We start from the raw sequence: 17,286 nt of genomic DNA, 5'->3' as shown, positions 1-17,286 counted from the left end.
TCAATGTCCCTATAGGGTTGGCCTAAGCTTGGTTCGGACTGAAGGGGTTCTGGCTCAAGCTTGGACTGTCTAGGTTGGGCTAGGCCTAATAAATTAATTGGGATTGTATATAATGAGAAGTTTGATAGCTTGGATGTGTCACAAAGTTCTAGAAAATTTCTTTTAAAGTTTAAGCTTGATTAATGGAATAATTGCAGCTACCCAATTTCACATCCAATGGTCAAGATTAATGTTTCACCTTGTACCAAAAATAAATAGTCTCATTCTATACTTTCTCATATTAGAAAGGGAAAAAAAGAAGAAAATAGACCTATCTAGGTTTAGCTAGGCTCAATAGCTTCTAAAGGAGAAAAGGAGAAAAATAAGGGAAAAAGTTAGGGCCGAGCTGACCTATTCTACTTGTACCCTTAGCTTGGCCCCTAGCTCTAACTTTTCAGGGCTCGGTTGGGCTCAGGGGTGTAAATGGGTCGGCTTAGGTATGAACCCATTCCAACAAGGTCCCAACATGGACTTGGACCTGACCTGAGTTCAAGTCTAGAAAATTTAAAAAATAAAAAATGAATTTTGTATTGTATAATATATTTTTTATATATTTTGTATGGGGCTGGATCAGCTTGGACCGAAACCCGGTCGGATAGGGCCCAAGCTAGACTGGGACCCATACAAGGCCATGTCCAAGTCATTTGGACTCGGACTCGACCTGATTGCCATCCCTACTTGGGCTTCCACCGTGAATATCATTCTAACCTTGGAGGCAACCATGTTTTAGAGTGAACTGCGATGAATCTTTCTGGCATTTAATATTTGACGAATCATATTTAAAGAGGGAAAAAAATTTATATAAGGCTGAGGCTCTAAACAATCAAATTAAAGCTCACATAAAAAAATCACTAGAAGAGGTTGTTTCAACTCCCTAAAGGCCCCATATCTATCATATCGACCTCAAGATATATGGATATGAGAAAAAATGGATTTGAAGTCTTATAAATAATGCATCTTGTAATGTATTTTTTAGATCCTTATTTTTTAAGATTTTTAAGTGTTTATAGCTCTGCTCCATCTACACTATTTTTGGAACTTTAAATTTCATAAGTAAAGATAAACATAAATTTTCAGGCCATCTTCATTATTGAAACAACCTCTCTAGATACTATTTGTGCCTTACTTTGATTGTTTAGGGCCTCAGCCTCGTACGAACGTCACCCTCAAAAGAGAGGCTTCAATCATTCAAGCAGATTTATTCATTCACGGCAGCAGAGTTTTTAATTAGCGTCGTTCTTTGGTAAACCCGCACTGTGCATTCGAAGAAGAAGAATGAGGAAGGAATACAAGACGTGACCTTCCTTCTCAGTTATAAAACAAAAACGCACGCGGGCGCGCGTACAATCAAAAGCAAAACCAGACATCGTTCAATTCAAGACCTAAAAGGTCGCATAAAAGGACGCCCTGCGAACAAAGGGCCTGGTCTTCGCAGAAGCGAAACCAGGCATGCTTTACAAGGAGCAGAGGAATTAGGGTTTTAATGGAGGTCTCGTCTGCTTCGGATCAAGGCGACCAGGTCCGCGTAAAGAGGCAGACGTTGCAGGCGGTGCTTGAGCAATGCCAGAGAGCGATGGAGCTTCTGAGGACGACTGCTGACCCCAGAGATGGAGAGGAAGTGGATGAGGGGACCGCTCAATGTTGTGATTCCGAAACAGATGAGGTAACTTGTGTGTTTTTTTCGCAATGGATTTAGGATTTTTGTTTTGCTTCTATTGAATTGTTGTGAAATTGACTCTAGGGATTGGGAATTAGTTTAAATGTCTGATATCTGCAGAAAATATTGAAGTTGATGTGTTTTGGACCTGCTGCAATGAGATCTTAAATTAATGATTGGAATGTTGTATTAATGGGATCTTGGGGCAAGTCTGAGCTGTTTGTGTCTGTGATTTCTTGAATATTTGTGATTTTGTTTGAATGTGAGAGCACAAGGGTAATTGTGATATGTGATTTTCTCCCCCTTATCAGAGTAATCGACTTTGGGAATGCCGCTAAAATTCTTTGGAGATGCGATCATTGTAACTTTGTGGATGGGATTATAGTAAGACTCATTTGTTCTTAGAGCATGTTGGGTGCCCATAATTGACTGTAATGGCCCCAAAATATATTTAATTTTTGGTTTATAGGATTTCCATGAACTAGGATTTAGGATTCTAAGGTTTCTGTTATAGAAAATTAGCTTGATGTTACAAGAATGTTTCTGGGATTTCCATGGACTAGGATTTAGAATTCTAAGGTTTCTGTTATGGAAAATTAGCTTGATGTTACAAGAATGAAGTTAGTGATCGTAATTTGCCCATAATGGATGTGTGGGATAGCCATGTGCATCCCTTTTTTTTATTTATTTGGGATGAATATTCATGTGTTTCTGTTTAGAATCATGTGATAGTTGTGAGCTTGAATTGCACAAATAGACAAACATAATACTCCCCGAGCTGTTTCCTCAGTGGTGTTTGAACAATTGGCATTGCAGACACACATACAAACAGGGCTCCTCAGTATGTTATAGTGGCACTTCTTTCTGGCCAAATCCCATTTGGATTGTATGAATTTCTGAAATTTGTTATTCATATCCTACTATCTAACAAAATCATAGGATTATAACCTGCTTAACATAAGAATGTCCCTTCACATGCTTCACTCCTGCCGCCCACTGCCATTCCTATTTATATTCCACTTGCATTTTTTAGTAATTGAGGATTGGCGCTATATTAGATAAAGGAGCGGGAGGAAGCATTGTAACATAGGCCTTATATGAAACATTATACTCGCTCATGCCCTAGCTCTTTAGAAGAGTTTTTATGGGAAACCTTATTGGTCTGAAACAATGAAGTCTATAACAGTTGCTACCCAAAATTTCAAAAGTGAGTCAACACACTTGGTTAAACAGTTAGCTAAGAAAAACTTGAGGTTTATCATTTTTGTTCTGGGTCCCTTAAAAGTTCAAGTTATTATGATGCACAAATGATGCATTTGTGCTTCTTTTTTATCTTCTGGTTGCTGTGTGGATAACCTGTATGCTGTTGATGTTCCTTTGTTTATCATACTGGCTTATTAGACGTTAGCTACCTTGAGGTTGTGATTTTATCTTTAGTATTTGATCCTTGAAGCATTTTTTTGAAGCTGTCTTTTTAATTTTTCCTTTGTGCAGCTATGTGATCTTCTCAGATCTAGAGTCGAATCGCCTGAGTTTCTTGAAAAGTTGGGATCCATTCACATGTCAGTTCCTAATTGTGCAGCAGGTAGACCTCTTAAATGCTATCAGATTGCTCAGTCAAATCGTAAATTATGTAGGCCATTAGGGAATGCCAATGGTGTGGTATTGGATCTTGGGCTCACCACTGGTTTTGGGCTTTCATTATCCTGTCAATAACTTTTGTTCTTATAATTACGAGTTTTCTAGTTGTCCATCATCTTCAAACTTTGCTGACAGATTGTTATATATAGGTGGCACAGAAGAATGCAGCACTTGGGATGTGATTAGTAAGACTGATTTATGGGAGGGTGAAAATATTAATGGAGAAAATGGACCTGACCAGGAAGATTATGTTGTGGTAAGGCAAGAAGACATTGTGGACGGAATCGCGTGCTTCATGGCTGCTTATCTATTGTCACTGAAACAAACTAAAGTATGTTGGTTTCTCTTGATACATTGTAATTTTGAACTGGATTGTGTTATTTTTTAAGGTTGCATCATTGTAATGTCCTAGGTCCTTATTGATGTCTGTATGGTAACTAATAATAGAAATAGTGTCACGGCAGGTTTTTTTTTTTTTTCTAGGAAAACCTCAATTTTGCCATTATAGGTTTTTAAAACTTCAAGATTGCTACTGTATATTTAGAATTTTTCATATATAGCATCCCCAAAATTTTCACAAATGCCACTTTTCATATATAGCATTCTACTTGAATTAACTCGCACCTCCTAACAGGTGTTGTATTGGGTCTGGGACGCACATAGCTATCCTACCTAGGTCTACTTTCTCTCATCTTATCTCCTATTGGAGCTACACTTAAGTTCTGCTGGATGTATTCATTTCAAATTCTATTGCTTCTTGTCTTGCCACTCATCCATCTCAACATCCTCATCTCAGCTACACTCATCCTATAGGTATATTATTTCTTAAACGCTCAACAGTTCGCCCCATAAAGCGACACTGTTCTCACAGTTGTCTTTTAGAACTTCCCCTTCAGCTTCATTGGTATGTGGCAATCACATATAATTCTGGTTGCACATCTCTTCTTTGCCCACCCAACTCTAATTCTATGTGTGACATCTTCCTCAATCTCGCCATTTTCCTGAATTATCGATGCAAGATATTGACAATGCGCTCTTGTTGGTATTTCTTGGCCGTCAATCTTAACTACTTCCTCGTCTCTACTCCTATTATTATTAAACTTGCACTCCATATATTGTGTCTTAGTCCGACAGTTTTAAAACTTTTAGATTCTAGAGCCCTCAAAACAGTTAATGTTAAATCTCGTATTCAATTTCAATCTAAATGTTGAAAGAGTGAGGATGTTTGAAACTGTGTGGGAGTGAGATTCTATGGGGTTTGGGCTAGAGAGAGAGAGAGAGAGAGAGAGAGAGAGAGAGAGAGAGAGAGAGGAGGGAGAGAGAGAGAGAGAGATTAAAGAGATAGGGTAGAAAGAGGCAATGGGTTTGGGACTTTGGGTAGCGTGAGGAAAAGAGCCAATGGGACAATTAAGAGGGATATTTTGGGAAGCATAGTTTAAAGTCATAAAAATCGTGGCATTAGTGAAACAGATGGAAAACCTGGGTGGCATATTTGGAAAACATTAAACTCAGGCAGCAATTTGGACTTTCTAAAAGTCAGAGGAAAAATGAGGTTTGCCCTTTCCTACTACTAATCATTTGTGGATTTTAGAGTTCAGTCAGTCCATAACTGCTGTTTGTCATTCTATATAATACACATTCTTCATTGTATTGGTGATTTTTTCCGTACATCTGAAATTATAGAACTGGCTGCTAAAGAAATGTTTTAAACCACCTTACAAATAAGCTATTTACTAAATTTCAATTTTATCCAGTTGCAATTTAGAAATACCCTGAATGGAATTTGATGGATTTCATTATGTTTTGCAGGAATTAACACCCAATCAACTCCAAGAAGGTAAGAGTTAGGATTGTTTATACTTCAGAGGGTTACTATGTGGACTCATACTCTTCTTCTTTCCATTCTTTTGTCAATTGAACATATTTTTCCTTTTACATGCTTCTAACACTAGTGTCAATCCAGCTCTGAGCAAAACATTCTCTGTCAAAAAGAAAAAGGGGAAACTTCAGAGAGCATGGGATGGAAGCAAAGTTATCTACAATGTAGCATCTTGGGGAGCCACTGCCATTGGGTAGGTTAAGGTTCTGCTTTGTGTTATTTAGCAACAATAAGACATACTCCTTTTATTCCACGTTTAGGGCTATCTGTGTCCATTGTGCATGCTTGAATTCCTGAGCAGTTTGTGGCTTCAAGAAGCAATAAAAATAAAATATTTTTTGTATATATATAATCGCTTCTGAATAATATGGACATTGGCTTTCGTGGTTGTACTAGAGTATTTCTTACATTATGGCCTACTTGTCAAATGAAGCAAGAATGTTCATTTATATAGTGAACTTTATTTATCTTTGGATTCTCAAATACTTCATCTGATTATCAAAGTTTCAAGTCACGCATGCATTTCCTATTTTTTATGACATGTATCCATACTTATGTTCCAAATTTGTAGGTTTTTCCATTTCATAGTTCCAATTTTGTTTGGTTTGACCTAGAAATGACGTGTCCATTATTTATTTATTTTCAATAGGAGTTTGAGCACCAGATTTCCTTGTTTTGAAGAATGGCCTGGATGCTATTATTCATGATCAAATGACATTTCCATGGCATTTCTAATGTCATTCAGTTCTCATTGTTGATTTTAACTTCCTGAATTAATTAGAAAATTTCTGGTTTTCTTTGGATGGTGTTTCTTGAATGTAAAGGAACTGTTATACTTGTAGACTGAAGCATGTCATATCGGTTATTTAAAATGGTGCATGGCCGCTGTGCATTTTGAGAAACGCATTTACGGTGTCTTTTGAATTCTGTACTTAGGACGGTTTAGCATGTAATTCTGATATCTACTAGAGGTTATACTTTCCAGTTCTTACGGGGGCTGCATATGCATTTAAATTTATTATGATCATATTCTTTAAATGGGTTGCAGATGATACTATTTATGTTGGCAAAGACTACAGAGATTGTCGTACTGTGTCTTGATATTTGTTCTAAAGTTGGATCTCAAAAGCAAACTGAAAAAAGGGAAAAATGTTTCAGAAAGTAAAATGCCTGGATAAGTCAATTTATGGTCCAGAAAATCATGGGTATGTGTATGTCTAGTGTTGTCTCCTTTATGTGATATGTCTCCATGTAAATATCATGGCATTTTTGTTTATTCGTTTTGCATGTTGATGTATTATTTTTTTAATTGAAAGTTTGTTTAGTCATCAATTACTCCTCTTTTAACATTAGGAAACAAATGGTATATTAGTGATACATTAAACTCCAACTACTGACAATAACTATAATTTTTTTAGTTGGAAGCTTTTGTAATTCACTTAATGGGGAATGATAACAAACCATCTTAAATACAATGGTATTGAGATAGTAGTGGAAATTGGATCCTCAAGAGTGAAGAGTGGGCAGACAGATAGATGAGAGAAATGAGAGAGGAGGGCAAAGGTGGGGTGCTAAGAAAGTTTTATATTGGGAACATGGTTTGATTGTATGAATGAATGCAGAGATGGCACATGGTCTCTAGGGAACACGGTCTGCTTGTGAAGAGCTTTAAAGGAACAGTTGGGTCAAGAAGGAGAGGATGACAGGCATGTCTTGGGAGGAATGGATTTGTTTAGGGATTGAACTCTTGTTTCTTTCTCTAGAGAGAGAAAATAAGGTGTTGAAGAAAGAGTTCAAGGTTGCTGGGAATTTGTGATTCTCTGGTGGAAGATCATTGGAAATGGTCGCAGTAACATACTCAAGGAAGACTTTCTGGTTTGGATTTTGGAAGATGTGAGGGATAGAAAGGGAGAGACCATCTTGGTGAGGTGAGGGGTCTGTGGGAGAGTGTTGCCTATAGTGGGGTCTACAAAAAAAATACTTGTGTAACACCCAAACAACATCACAAGAATAGAAAAAAGGCTTTGTATTTTTTTCGATTTGCACTGGAAAAGCTTGCAATTTTTTTAATAACAAGTTACTTTTATTTGACATCTAGCAACAATTTTGAAATATTTCTGAATTGGGTTCATGAGAGGTGAGGGCTTGTGTGTCCCAGGCAATTGCTAGCTTTGCTTGAAGGTAGGGCTAAAGGGCATCTTGATATAATGTCAATACCGAGTATCTTATTGTCTTGAAAAGCAGAATTTCTTTATAGTAATCTAAAACGTCTAGCTGTTACTTCTGAAACCAACGCCTCCCAAGAATATTTTGGAGCAATCAATAAATATTACAGTTGGGAAAATGTGATTCATCTGCTTTTGGTGTGGTGAACTTGTGTCTGTGTGCATCATGGCTGCCATATGCCCCAGCATAGGAAGAAAAATCAGTTATGGACAGGAGTTCAAATTCTTCAAAACCTTCGGTTATTTCTTGGATTTGCAGAGCATGACTGACAACTTCATAGAGATGTAAAATCGAACTAACAAACAGGAAGAAAGAGCAAGGTTCTGATAATTTGATTGAAGAAATGGTGGGATCTTACATATCTTTAGTTAAACCAGGGAACTCAAAACAATAATATCCAATGCCACTCTCAACCTTCTTTCTTGACCCATTTATAGACCTTAAACCCTAATTAAAGAGGGCTCCTAATCAAAATAAGCTTCTAATCATGAACTGATGGCCTTGCCTTTGAATAATTCTGAAATGTGCAGTACACGTGCCGCCTACATCATATATTCACATGGTTGTTTTTGATCTGTCACACTGGTATAAGTTTCATGGCCAGAAAGGTGCTTATGTAGGGACATGGGTTTCTGGCGGAGGTTTCTAATTGATGTAGGCTTCATTCAGCATTGCATACAAAATGACTTTGATTCTCTCCTTTCTACTGTAGACGTGGGTTTCTGGCATGGAGGCATTCTCGTGCGCTCGATCCTACACCCTCCATCCAGCTGCCATCCTCTCCCATCGTACCCTCTCCATTCCATCATTTGTCGTCACCCCTATCTCTCTTAGACTCCACACCGCCTCACCTCCCTCCTCTGGAAACTGAAATCCTCTTTCTCGTTGTTTTAGTCTCCTTGTCCCCTAAACCTATCTCCTGCTCTCATCCCTCCCTATTACTCCCCTCGTCACCTCCCCCCAGCCATCTCCTCATCCCCCCCTTGTCCCTCCATCATGAGCCCCTCTTTCCGAGGTCCTTCCCCCATCCACCTCTACCTTCACCTCCCCTGATGGAGCCCCTCTTCATTCCTGAGCTGACCCTATTCCCCTTCACCCAACTCTCCTCGCCCCCCCTTCCTCTGTGGCAGCTGAGGCTTGAGTGCAACTCTCACCTCTCTGGGACCTTGTTTCCTGGCACCGTATGCAGACCCTCCTTCTCCTCCTTCGCCCATGGCTCACAACAACAGAACCAGACAAGCTGTTGGAACTCGCGGACGTAGAGCATCTCTCCCTCCGGCATTGTCCCCCTCTCCACCCCCTCTTTACTTGGAAAGCACCCTCCCTATCCTACCCTTTCCATGGCCCTTCTCCTTGCCCACCCTCTTTCCTTCGATGCTCCCTCTTATCCAACACTTCTTTGCATGCACCCTCTTACTCCCCCGTATCTCTCGCCTTTCCTTGCACCCCCCCCCTGATATCTGGCCTTACCCCCAAATCAACCACTCAGCACTCTCCTTCCTTCCCCTCTTTCCCCTCTTGCGCCTATTCCCTGCATCCCGCCTCCCCCACCCCGTTCCCCCCCATCCCCCGGTGCCCCTCTTAGATCTGAGACACCCCCCCTTTTGCCCTCCCTTCGCTCAGTCCCCGGCTCCACTACCCCCCCACCAGCAATTCTTATCCTGTCATCTTTGGGCCCTTCTGCGTATCGGGAGCTTCCAGCGAGCAATTTCTCAGCCCTTTCTTCTCTGGCTCCAAGTTCATCCTCCTCGTCCTCATCCGCCCTATTGGTGGGATCCAGTTTTATCTCAACCATGGATAGAGCACATGGCGATGCTGACCAGGTACTTCGCGTGATTGGCTTCAAGTTCGACAGCTCCAAGGACGATGTCGAAGCTTTCTTGAGATCCAATACCCAAACCAAGTTCAAAGTAAGTTCCAATGGTTCCAGAGAACTCGCAAACCTCACTAGTGGTGTAGATTATGACCATGGGCTTCCCCCTTCCTCCAGAGCTCCGTCCTCCCCGATGGCTACACCTTCTTGAGCCACTCCTAGACGGTCAGGAGATCTCTCTCCCTCCCCAGAATATGAAAATTCTTGTTTGAAACATTCGGGGCCTTGGTTCCTCTCAAGAAATCAAGACATTTACTGCATACTGCTCTAAGCACTCCCCTTCCCTTTTGGCAAGTGAGAGGTTGCAGAAATCAAGACAGTTCCTCTCAAGAAATCAAGACAGATTTCCCTCACCCTCTCTTCTCCTTGTTAGACAAGTGTGGGGTCACAGACCTGCCAGTTGATCGTGCTCGAAGCCGAAGGGGCCTCAGGTGGAATATGGGTCATTTGGAACGACCCCTCCTCCATTGACCTTTCCGTCTGCCTATGTGCCACCCACTCCATTACAATCGCCCTTTCCAGAATTTTCGATGGTCTTCCATGGAAATTGTTAGCAGTATCATCATCATCATCATAGCCTTTTCCTAATTAATGGGGGTTGGCTACACGAATCCTGGTCTGCCATTTTGCTCTATTAAAGGTCATTCCTTCAGTGAGATTCCAAATTCCGACTCCGCGAGATCCCTCTCTTTGGCAAGAGCTTGATGAAGCGGCAGCCCAACTGTCATCCTGGTAGTGCATTGGAGGAGACTTCAATGTCACCTGATGGTCCCATGAGAGAAAATCTTCATCTAGGCTTACACCAGCCATACTTGATTTCGCAGACTTCATTGGACGACATGACCTCCTAGATATCCCCCTTCATGGATCTCTTTACACTTGGTCAAAGCTCATATAGATTTCTGTGTTCACCTGATTGGGACACATATTTTCCTGGGACTCTCTCTTTAGCTCTTCCCAAAACCACTTCAGGCCACAAACCAATCCTGCTGGATACCTTACCAATCCCCAAGGGACCCATGCCCTTTGAAATGGTCTGGATAGAGGAACCCAGTCTCTCTTCTTTCCTGCCCCTCTGGTGGAGGTCCTTCTCCCCACTGACTCAAGGTTGGACACGGTACAGACTTCAAAAGAAGCTGTCCTTAGTCAAAAACTCCCTGAAATCTTGGAGTAGACAGCTGCTTAGCAATTTCCAGGAACAAAAACAGTCTCCTCTCCTTTATTCAAGGCCTCAATTCGACTGAAGAAACCCCCACCCCCTCTCTTCCAATGAGTTCCTTTTTTGGTTCCAATCCAAGGGCGACTATCATTTCTTACTCAGAAAGGAAGAAATATTTTAGGCGCAACGCTCCCGGGTTAAATGGCATAACTGTGGAGACCTTGACACAGTCTTTTCCATAGGATAGCAATTGCAGGAGGAGGGTTAACTCCATATATGAAATCACATCCCACGGTATCACCATAGATAACCCACCTCTCATCGAAAGAACTATTACAGAATATTTCCATAACCTCTTCAGGGCTCCAGGTCGCCCAACTCCACTCCCAAAGTGGACGACATGTTCTTCCTTACCCTCACCTCAGATCAAGCAGTTTGCTCGAAGACCATTTGCTGAATTTGAGATTCTTTTTGCCATTTGCGCCTTGGGACAAGACAGAACCCCTGGACCTGACGGCTTCCCATTGGAAATTTTTAAGCGTTTCTGGGACCTCATGCGCCCTGATTTTCCATCATTCTTTGCGGATTTTCATACCTGAGGAATCATTCACAAGTGCATGAATGCAACATTCATAGCCCTCATTCCCAAGATAGAAGGAGAAGAGGAGCTCAAATATTTCAGACCTATTAGTCTCATGACTAGCTCCTGCAAAATTCTGCTAAACCTAGCTTCCAGGCTTAAGTCAGTCTTAATTTCCGTCATTTCCCCCAATCAGAGTGCGTTCATTCAGAATCGTCAAATTTTGGATGGAATCCTCTTAGCGCAGGAATACATCCACTCCAGGATCACCTCCAAAACCCTAAGTCTAATAGTCAAACTGGACTCGGAAAAGGCCTACGATCACATTGATTGGGACGTGCTTGTTGAAGCCAAAAGGAGGATGGGCTTCGGCCTTAGTTGGAGGAAATGGATTCGGTGCTGCATTTGCAGTCCCTATTTTTCCATTCTAATCAACAGTTCTCAGAGTTACTTCTCCTCCTCTAGGGGTCTCAGACAAGGAGATCCCCTCTCCCTCTTTCTTTTTGCCATCGTGGCCAAAGTCTTCAGTAGAGCCACCACTAGGCTGTACCAATCTGGCTTAGTAGAGGGTTTCAAAATCGGCGCCAATGGGCCTATCATATCCCATCTGCAATACGCCGATGACACACTCCTCTTCTGTGAAGCTTCAAGCAATCAGATATAAACTTTGCTCCTCTTCCTTCACTGTTTCCACTTTGCCACTGGATTCAAGATTAACTCGGAGAAATTAAAGATGATAGGCATCACCTTGAACCCCCTCACTCTTCAATCCTATGCTGAGTTGGGGCTGTGGTATTGATACTCTCCCCTCTACCTACCTCGGCTTACCTCTTTGCCACGGCAAACCCAAAAAAGCCCAGTGGAGTCATTTAGTCAACAAATTCGAGCGGAAATTGGCTACATGGAAGGGCAGATACCTCTCTCCTGCAGGTAGAACAACTCTCATTAAAGCAGTACTCTCTTGTGTCCCTATATTCTAAATATCCCTCTTCCATATCCCTGCTTCTGTGGCTCACCGTCTTGAACAGTTGATGCACAACGTTCTGTGGTCCTGAGACAGGCCCCCCAAAAGTACAATCTCTTAGCCTGGAACCAAGTATGCCAACCCCGAGCCTTTCGGGGTCTGGGGATCCGAAATCTTAAAAAAAACAACTTGGCTCTCTTAGGCAAATGGTGGTGGAGACTTGCCAATCAGAGTGGCCAACTTTGGCACCAAATCTTCTGCCACAAATAGCGCATGTCCCCATCTCCCTGGTCCATCCCCAACAGACACTTGCACTCAGCCTCGGGGTTTTGGAAGTCCATTTTCCACTTCTTTCATCTCTTCATAAATTTCATTCGCTTTCACCCAAAAGTAGGATTGAAAGTGAGGTTCATTAGCCTTCTGGTTAGGGCATACCCTCCTCTCCTCTCGCTTCCCGCAACTCTCCGTCTAGCCAGAAACCCTGCAGCCTCCATAGAAGAGCTTTGTGCCACCACAGGCTCCTCTAGACTTTGGAACCCAGACTTTCGCAGACCCATGTGGGATGTAGAGCTCCCAGGATTTCTTGAACTCTCTTCGCTCCTCCATTCTTTTCCCTTACCAAACCAAGGGGAGGATCAAATCATTTGAACCTCTGCTCCGTCTGGGATCTTCTCGGCCTCATCTTTCTTTCACAAACTAAACTCCCCCCACTTTGGGAATCAGAAAATCGTCCCACCATCACAAAAGCCTGGAACTCTTTCAGTCCTCCCAGGATTCAGGTCTTCAATTGGCTTGCCTTGTGGGAGAGAGTCCTAACAGTTGACCAACTTCAAAGAAGAGGCATTCAAACCGCCAACAGATGTGTGATGTGCTTTTCTGAAGAAGAGTCCATCTATTCATTCACTGCCCTTTTGTGGGTAGCATCTGGGAGGACCTACTTTAACTTTTTGGCTGGCTATGGGTCACCTTGGCATCGGTGCTTCACCTATTCCAGCAATCAGCTCATCTTCCTTGGCCTAAATTAGGAGCTTTGCTCTGGAAGGATACGGTAGCAGTTGTTCTCTGGGTTCATCGGGAAGGAATGAAATAACAGAATTTTCAGAGGCCAATATTCCCCCGACACAAAACCAAGGAATCTATCAAGGGCCTGGTGATTTTCTGGGACCAACCACAGCCATTTCAAGCTCCTATCAGCCTCGGACTTCCTCCTCGATTGGTCCAACATTCTTTACCATAGGCTCAGGAGGGTGCCTCATTCCTCTCTGTGAAGGCCCCCTGAGGAGGGCAAAATCAAACTCAACTTCAATGGATCCTCTCTTGGCAACCCAGGACCGGCAGGAATAGGGAGTATCTATTGAAATCATGTCCCTTGTCTCCTTTGCCTCTTCTATTGGTATTGCGGATTCCACCGAGGCTGAAGCCCGTGCTCTCCAGGAAGGCCTTGGACTCTTCAACCCTTCTTGGAGCTCTTCTCTAGTAGTGGAAGGGGACTCCAAAAATATCCTCTTCTGGGCCTCTCATTAATCTACCCAACGTTGGAGACTTTGGGCTATCTTTGACGAGATTTCCGATCTTTGCAGGCATATGCATCTCTCTTCGATGCATACCTGGAGGGACGCCAACCAAGTGGCCGATGCACGAACTAAGCAAGGAGCCTCTACGGAGTAGTTTTATGCCGAGTGTTATTTTGCGCCATTTTACATCTTGTAGTTGTAGCATCTGCAGGCTGTTTCCATTTGCCTTGATTTCTTATGATGTAATCCTGCTTTTTTAATTTTTGCTTTGTCACCTTTCTTGATGACGTGTAACCCCTTCCGGGCAATTTTTGTAGTACTTCTACTCTTAATACAATGTTAAAAGTATAAAAAAAGGGGATCTAATGGCTAACTTATTATTATGCTTTGAGTGTATGTCCTTGATTTTTATTAACTGGCAAACAGCATAGGAGAAAGGAAAAAAAAAAACATGCATGGGCTTGTCTACTAAGTTTCATCATTAGTTGCTTCTAGAGTCCCCGGTCTTCACCTGCATGCAATAGAGAGGCTGCCTTAATGGATGTGTGAAGAATAGAGAATATATTTATTGTGGCTATATTAGGGCTGTTGCATGATTTGATCCTCTTTTACATCAATTCAATAATACCTTCCGTGTGATTCATTACTAATCAAAAAAGAAAATTTGTTTCCACTAGGATTGATGTCCAAGACCAGGCATCTCACTGTTTATCTACAACATTAACCCCCCGTCTTGCTGCAGGATATACCAGAATCCAGCTTTGTTCAGGGCAGCCTCTGCGGCCTTCTGGACTTCCTGTCATGTAATATCAAAGCTATTGTGAGTTTCCTTTGTGGTTGGAGAAGACCCACTAGGGATTTGCTCTTTGGCACTCCATGAACCCTTTCGTGACCAAAGATGTGACGCCATTTCAGTGATCAGGAAATTGTGAAGGTGATTGATCATGCTTCCATATGTATTCTTCTGTATATAAATCTCTCGTCTCTCTCGCAATTTCTCATGACATTTGGCATTATTTGATATCTTAAGCTTTGTACATAAATCCATGAACCAGTTTGCAATCGAATTAATTTCCATGTTGAGCATTGCTCCTTGGCATCATCTGAAAGAAATGGTTGGTGTTTCTTGTGCTATGCCTCTCGGATTTTTATCATTGCAGCCGCTGCATTTTTTGAGACTAAGTATACCATAAAACATGCGCCTCATTGCATGCATCTTAAATGTCTGTAATGCCCTTGATCATGCTTTTTCTGCCCCCATTTATATTTACCATTCTGGTGGATCTATGTTATTTGAACGTAAGCCGACACTATTTTCTGCACCAAGTTATTTTGTTGTTAATGTAATATGCAAGTTCACTTCCTTCCCAAGGGAATGGGCTACACTAGTGTGGGGTTTTGTATGCATGCAGTGAGTAGGTTGTACATGATGTTTATAAACTTTATTTTTATTAGGGAAAAGTTTATATAGAGACGAGGCCCTAAACAATCAAACTTGAGCCTACCACAAAAAATTCACTAGAAGAGGTTGTTTTGATACCCAAATATCTTCAAATTGATCATCTCGACATCAAGATGTATGCACATGAAAAAAATGGATTTCAAGTTTCGGAAAGTGTATTTTGTAATGCATTTTTGGACCGTCAATTTTCAAGTTTTCATAGATTTATGGATCTCCACTATTTTTTAACCTTTAAACTTTATAAATAAATATAAAAATATATTTTAAATCTATCACAAAGACTTACAACATTGACCATTTGAAGGTAGGCTCTAATTTGATTGTTTAGAGCCTAGGCTCTATATAAACTGCACCTTTTATATTAAGACAGATAAACTGCAGCTTTTATATTAAGACAGCGAATATAAGTCTTATATGTTTAGATAATTCCGTGGTTAGTCATATTTTATTTTATTTATAGATTAAGACAGCGAATTTAAGTCTTATATGTTTAGATAATACCGTGGTTAGTCGTATTTTATTTTTTTTATATGATGGAATTCAAAAGCGACGTTTAAAGTCCTCAAGAATCAAACTCAACACCGCTTGCAAGGATGCAGCTTTACGTCAACGCTATTAGCTATTTGATTGTAATAGCTTCCCGCTACTTACATATTACATTATGTCTTTATTTTCCTTTAAGAAAAAAAGGGAGTTGGACTTGGGCGGGTTACTCAAGACTCGGCCAAGGCCCAAATGAATATTTTGGCTGAGTTGATTTTCTAAACATTGTATGCATTTATTTAGGCAGTTTGAAGTTTGGAGAATAATCTCTAGGGAAAGTTTTCTATGATCTTTCTACAACATAGAAGTTCTATTCTCTTTTATTAAAATCCAGCTTTCAATTTTTTATCAAGAGAGCCACTCATCGTTTGATTTTAGATCCGATGTTTCAAAGTATTTTATTTTTAGTTTTTTTAATACAAATTTTCTGAATATGATATTTAGTACATGCTATCTTTTCAAGCGTACCTATAAAAAATATTAACAATAATTTTCAATAAAAAATAATGATTAAAATACCCCTTGAAATTTTTAGGGTATTTTGGTCATTTAATTTTATTAAAAATATTTTTTTTATATTTTTTGTTAGTGTGAGTTTAATAGAAGAATGGATGTCCAAAATTTCCCACTTTTCCAAAATGCAGGCACATACACAACCAATCAAATGATACATAATTTGAGTTTTATGTTTTAAACTGAGAACTATAAATTCATTTTGAAAGTAAAATATGGCATATTCTTCAAGGAAAAAAAGAAACTAAGAGAATCAATATAAAATTGAGATTTGTTCAACTTTATTTATTATGGCTACGGTGTAAGCATCGATGGGCCCATGGGAAAGCGGGTGCGCTTCACAAAATAGTACTAATGGAATACTATATGGGAATGTGCTTTCACATGGGTGGATCCACTTTTCCATGAACCAACAATGGAAAGTGGTGGTCTGCCATGAAAGTTCTTTATCCAAAAGAAATTTACCATGGATCAAATTACCACATGTTATAACTTATTTTATTAAAATTTGAACCAGAAAATCTATGAATAAAATACACAATTAAATAAAATATCATATAAATCATTATCATAATCTTGCATGTCACTGAAACCTCATTTATTAGGACTTTGAAATGAGTTCTTCGTGTTTTAAGAGAGAATATACTGCCCATCTCTGTTTGCCAGGGGTGTAAATGGAATGGGCCGGCGGTTCTACCCAGACCCAGCCTGTTAAGCTAATAGGCCTTTGATTGCTGAGCTAACCCAGCCAGCAAGCCCTATGAAGCGGCCCAGACCTTGGACATGTCGGCTACCCGACAAGATTACACCTCTACATAACTTAGGCCTTGTTGGACCTCATACTAAGGACCGCCCTGGCCTGTTAGGACAACAGTCCTCATACTAAGGCCCACTCTGGCTCGATGCGCCCTTTGCCAAGCACGAACCCATCCTGTGACATATGGGCTTTAAAGGCACCCGGGCCTGCCGGGTTTCACGCCTTACTCTTTGCCTTTCATATCTTTTATTCCAAAAAAAAAAAATTGAACTCTAAAAGTTCATAATATTTTGAATAAAATTAATAAATTGCTACTATAATTTATTTTAAAAACTTTAAAATTTTAAAATTTATATTTAATCTTGATCCCATGTATGAAAGGGGACCTGAACTATAAGCAGATGATCCTACTTTGAGAGTAAACAAGGCTCACATCTTGATGTCCTTAAGGTTCTTAAGTAGTACCAGATCTAATTGTC

The 17,286-nt window shown here is 40.7% G+C and overlaps 1 protein-coding gene across 2 annotated transcripts; it reads left to right on the top strand.

The window, feature by feature from the left end:
* The first annotated feature begins 1,463 nt into the window (after positions 1-1,463).
* Positions 1,464-14,664, top strand: LOC18431017 (uncharacterized). Of its 2 annotated transcripts, XR_002280398.2 has the most exons (7): positions 1,464-1,702; positions 3,191-3,281; positions 3,487-3,668; positions 5,147-5,174; positions 5,301-5,409; positions 6,265-6,421; positions 14,275-14,664. XR_002280398.2 is itself a non-coding variant. In XM_011623865.3 (6 exons), the coding sequence occupies exons 1-6, from the start codon at positions 1,523-1,525 to the stop codon at positions 14,354-14,356; spliced, it is 672 nt and encodes a 223-aa protein (XP_011622167.1). In that variant the 5' UTR covers positions 1,464-1,522; the 3' UTR covers positions 14,357-14,664. The 2 variants fall into 2 exon arrangements, 1 of the variants encoding a protein (XP_011622167.1); XM_011623865.3 differs by lacking the exon at positions 6,265-6,421.
* The last annotated feature ends 2,622 nt before the right edge of the window (positions 14,665-17,286 follow it).

Source organism: Amborella trichopoda, chromosome 4, assembly GCF_054954075.1.
Source record: "Amborella trichopoda isolate Santa Cruz 75 chromosome 4, AtrichopodaSantaCruz75HAP2 v2.0, whole genome shotgun sequence".
Lineage (NCBI taxonomy): Eukaryota > Viridiplantae > Streptophyta > Magnoliopsida > Amborellales > Amborellaceae > Amborella > Amborella trichopoda.
This window is presented reverse-complemented; position numbering and strand designations above follow the sequence as displayed.

What these genes read in the sequence shown, in the direction of transcription:
- LOC18431017 (XM_011623865.3), top strand. Translation starts at nt 1,523, where the DNA reads ATGGAGGTCTCGTCTGCTTCGGATCAAGGCGACCAGGTCCGCGTAAAG. An exon ending in AGTTCCTAATTGTGCAGCAG is followed by an intron (nt 3,282 to 3,486) that starts GTAGACCTCTTA and finishes TGTTATATATAG; the next exon opens with GTGGCACAGAAGAATGCAGC. An exon ending in TGGGGAGCCACTGCCATTGG is followed by an intron (nt 5,410 to 14,274) that starts GTAGGTTAAGGT and finishes GTCTTGCTGCAG; the next exon opens with GATATACCAGAATCCAGCTT.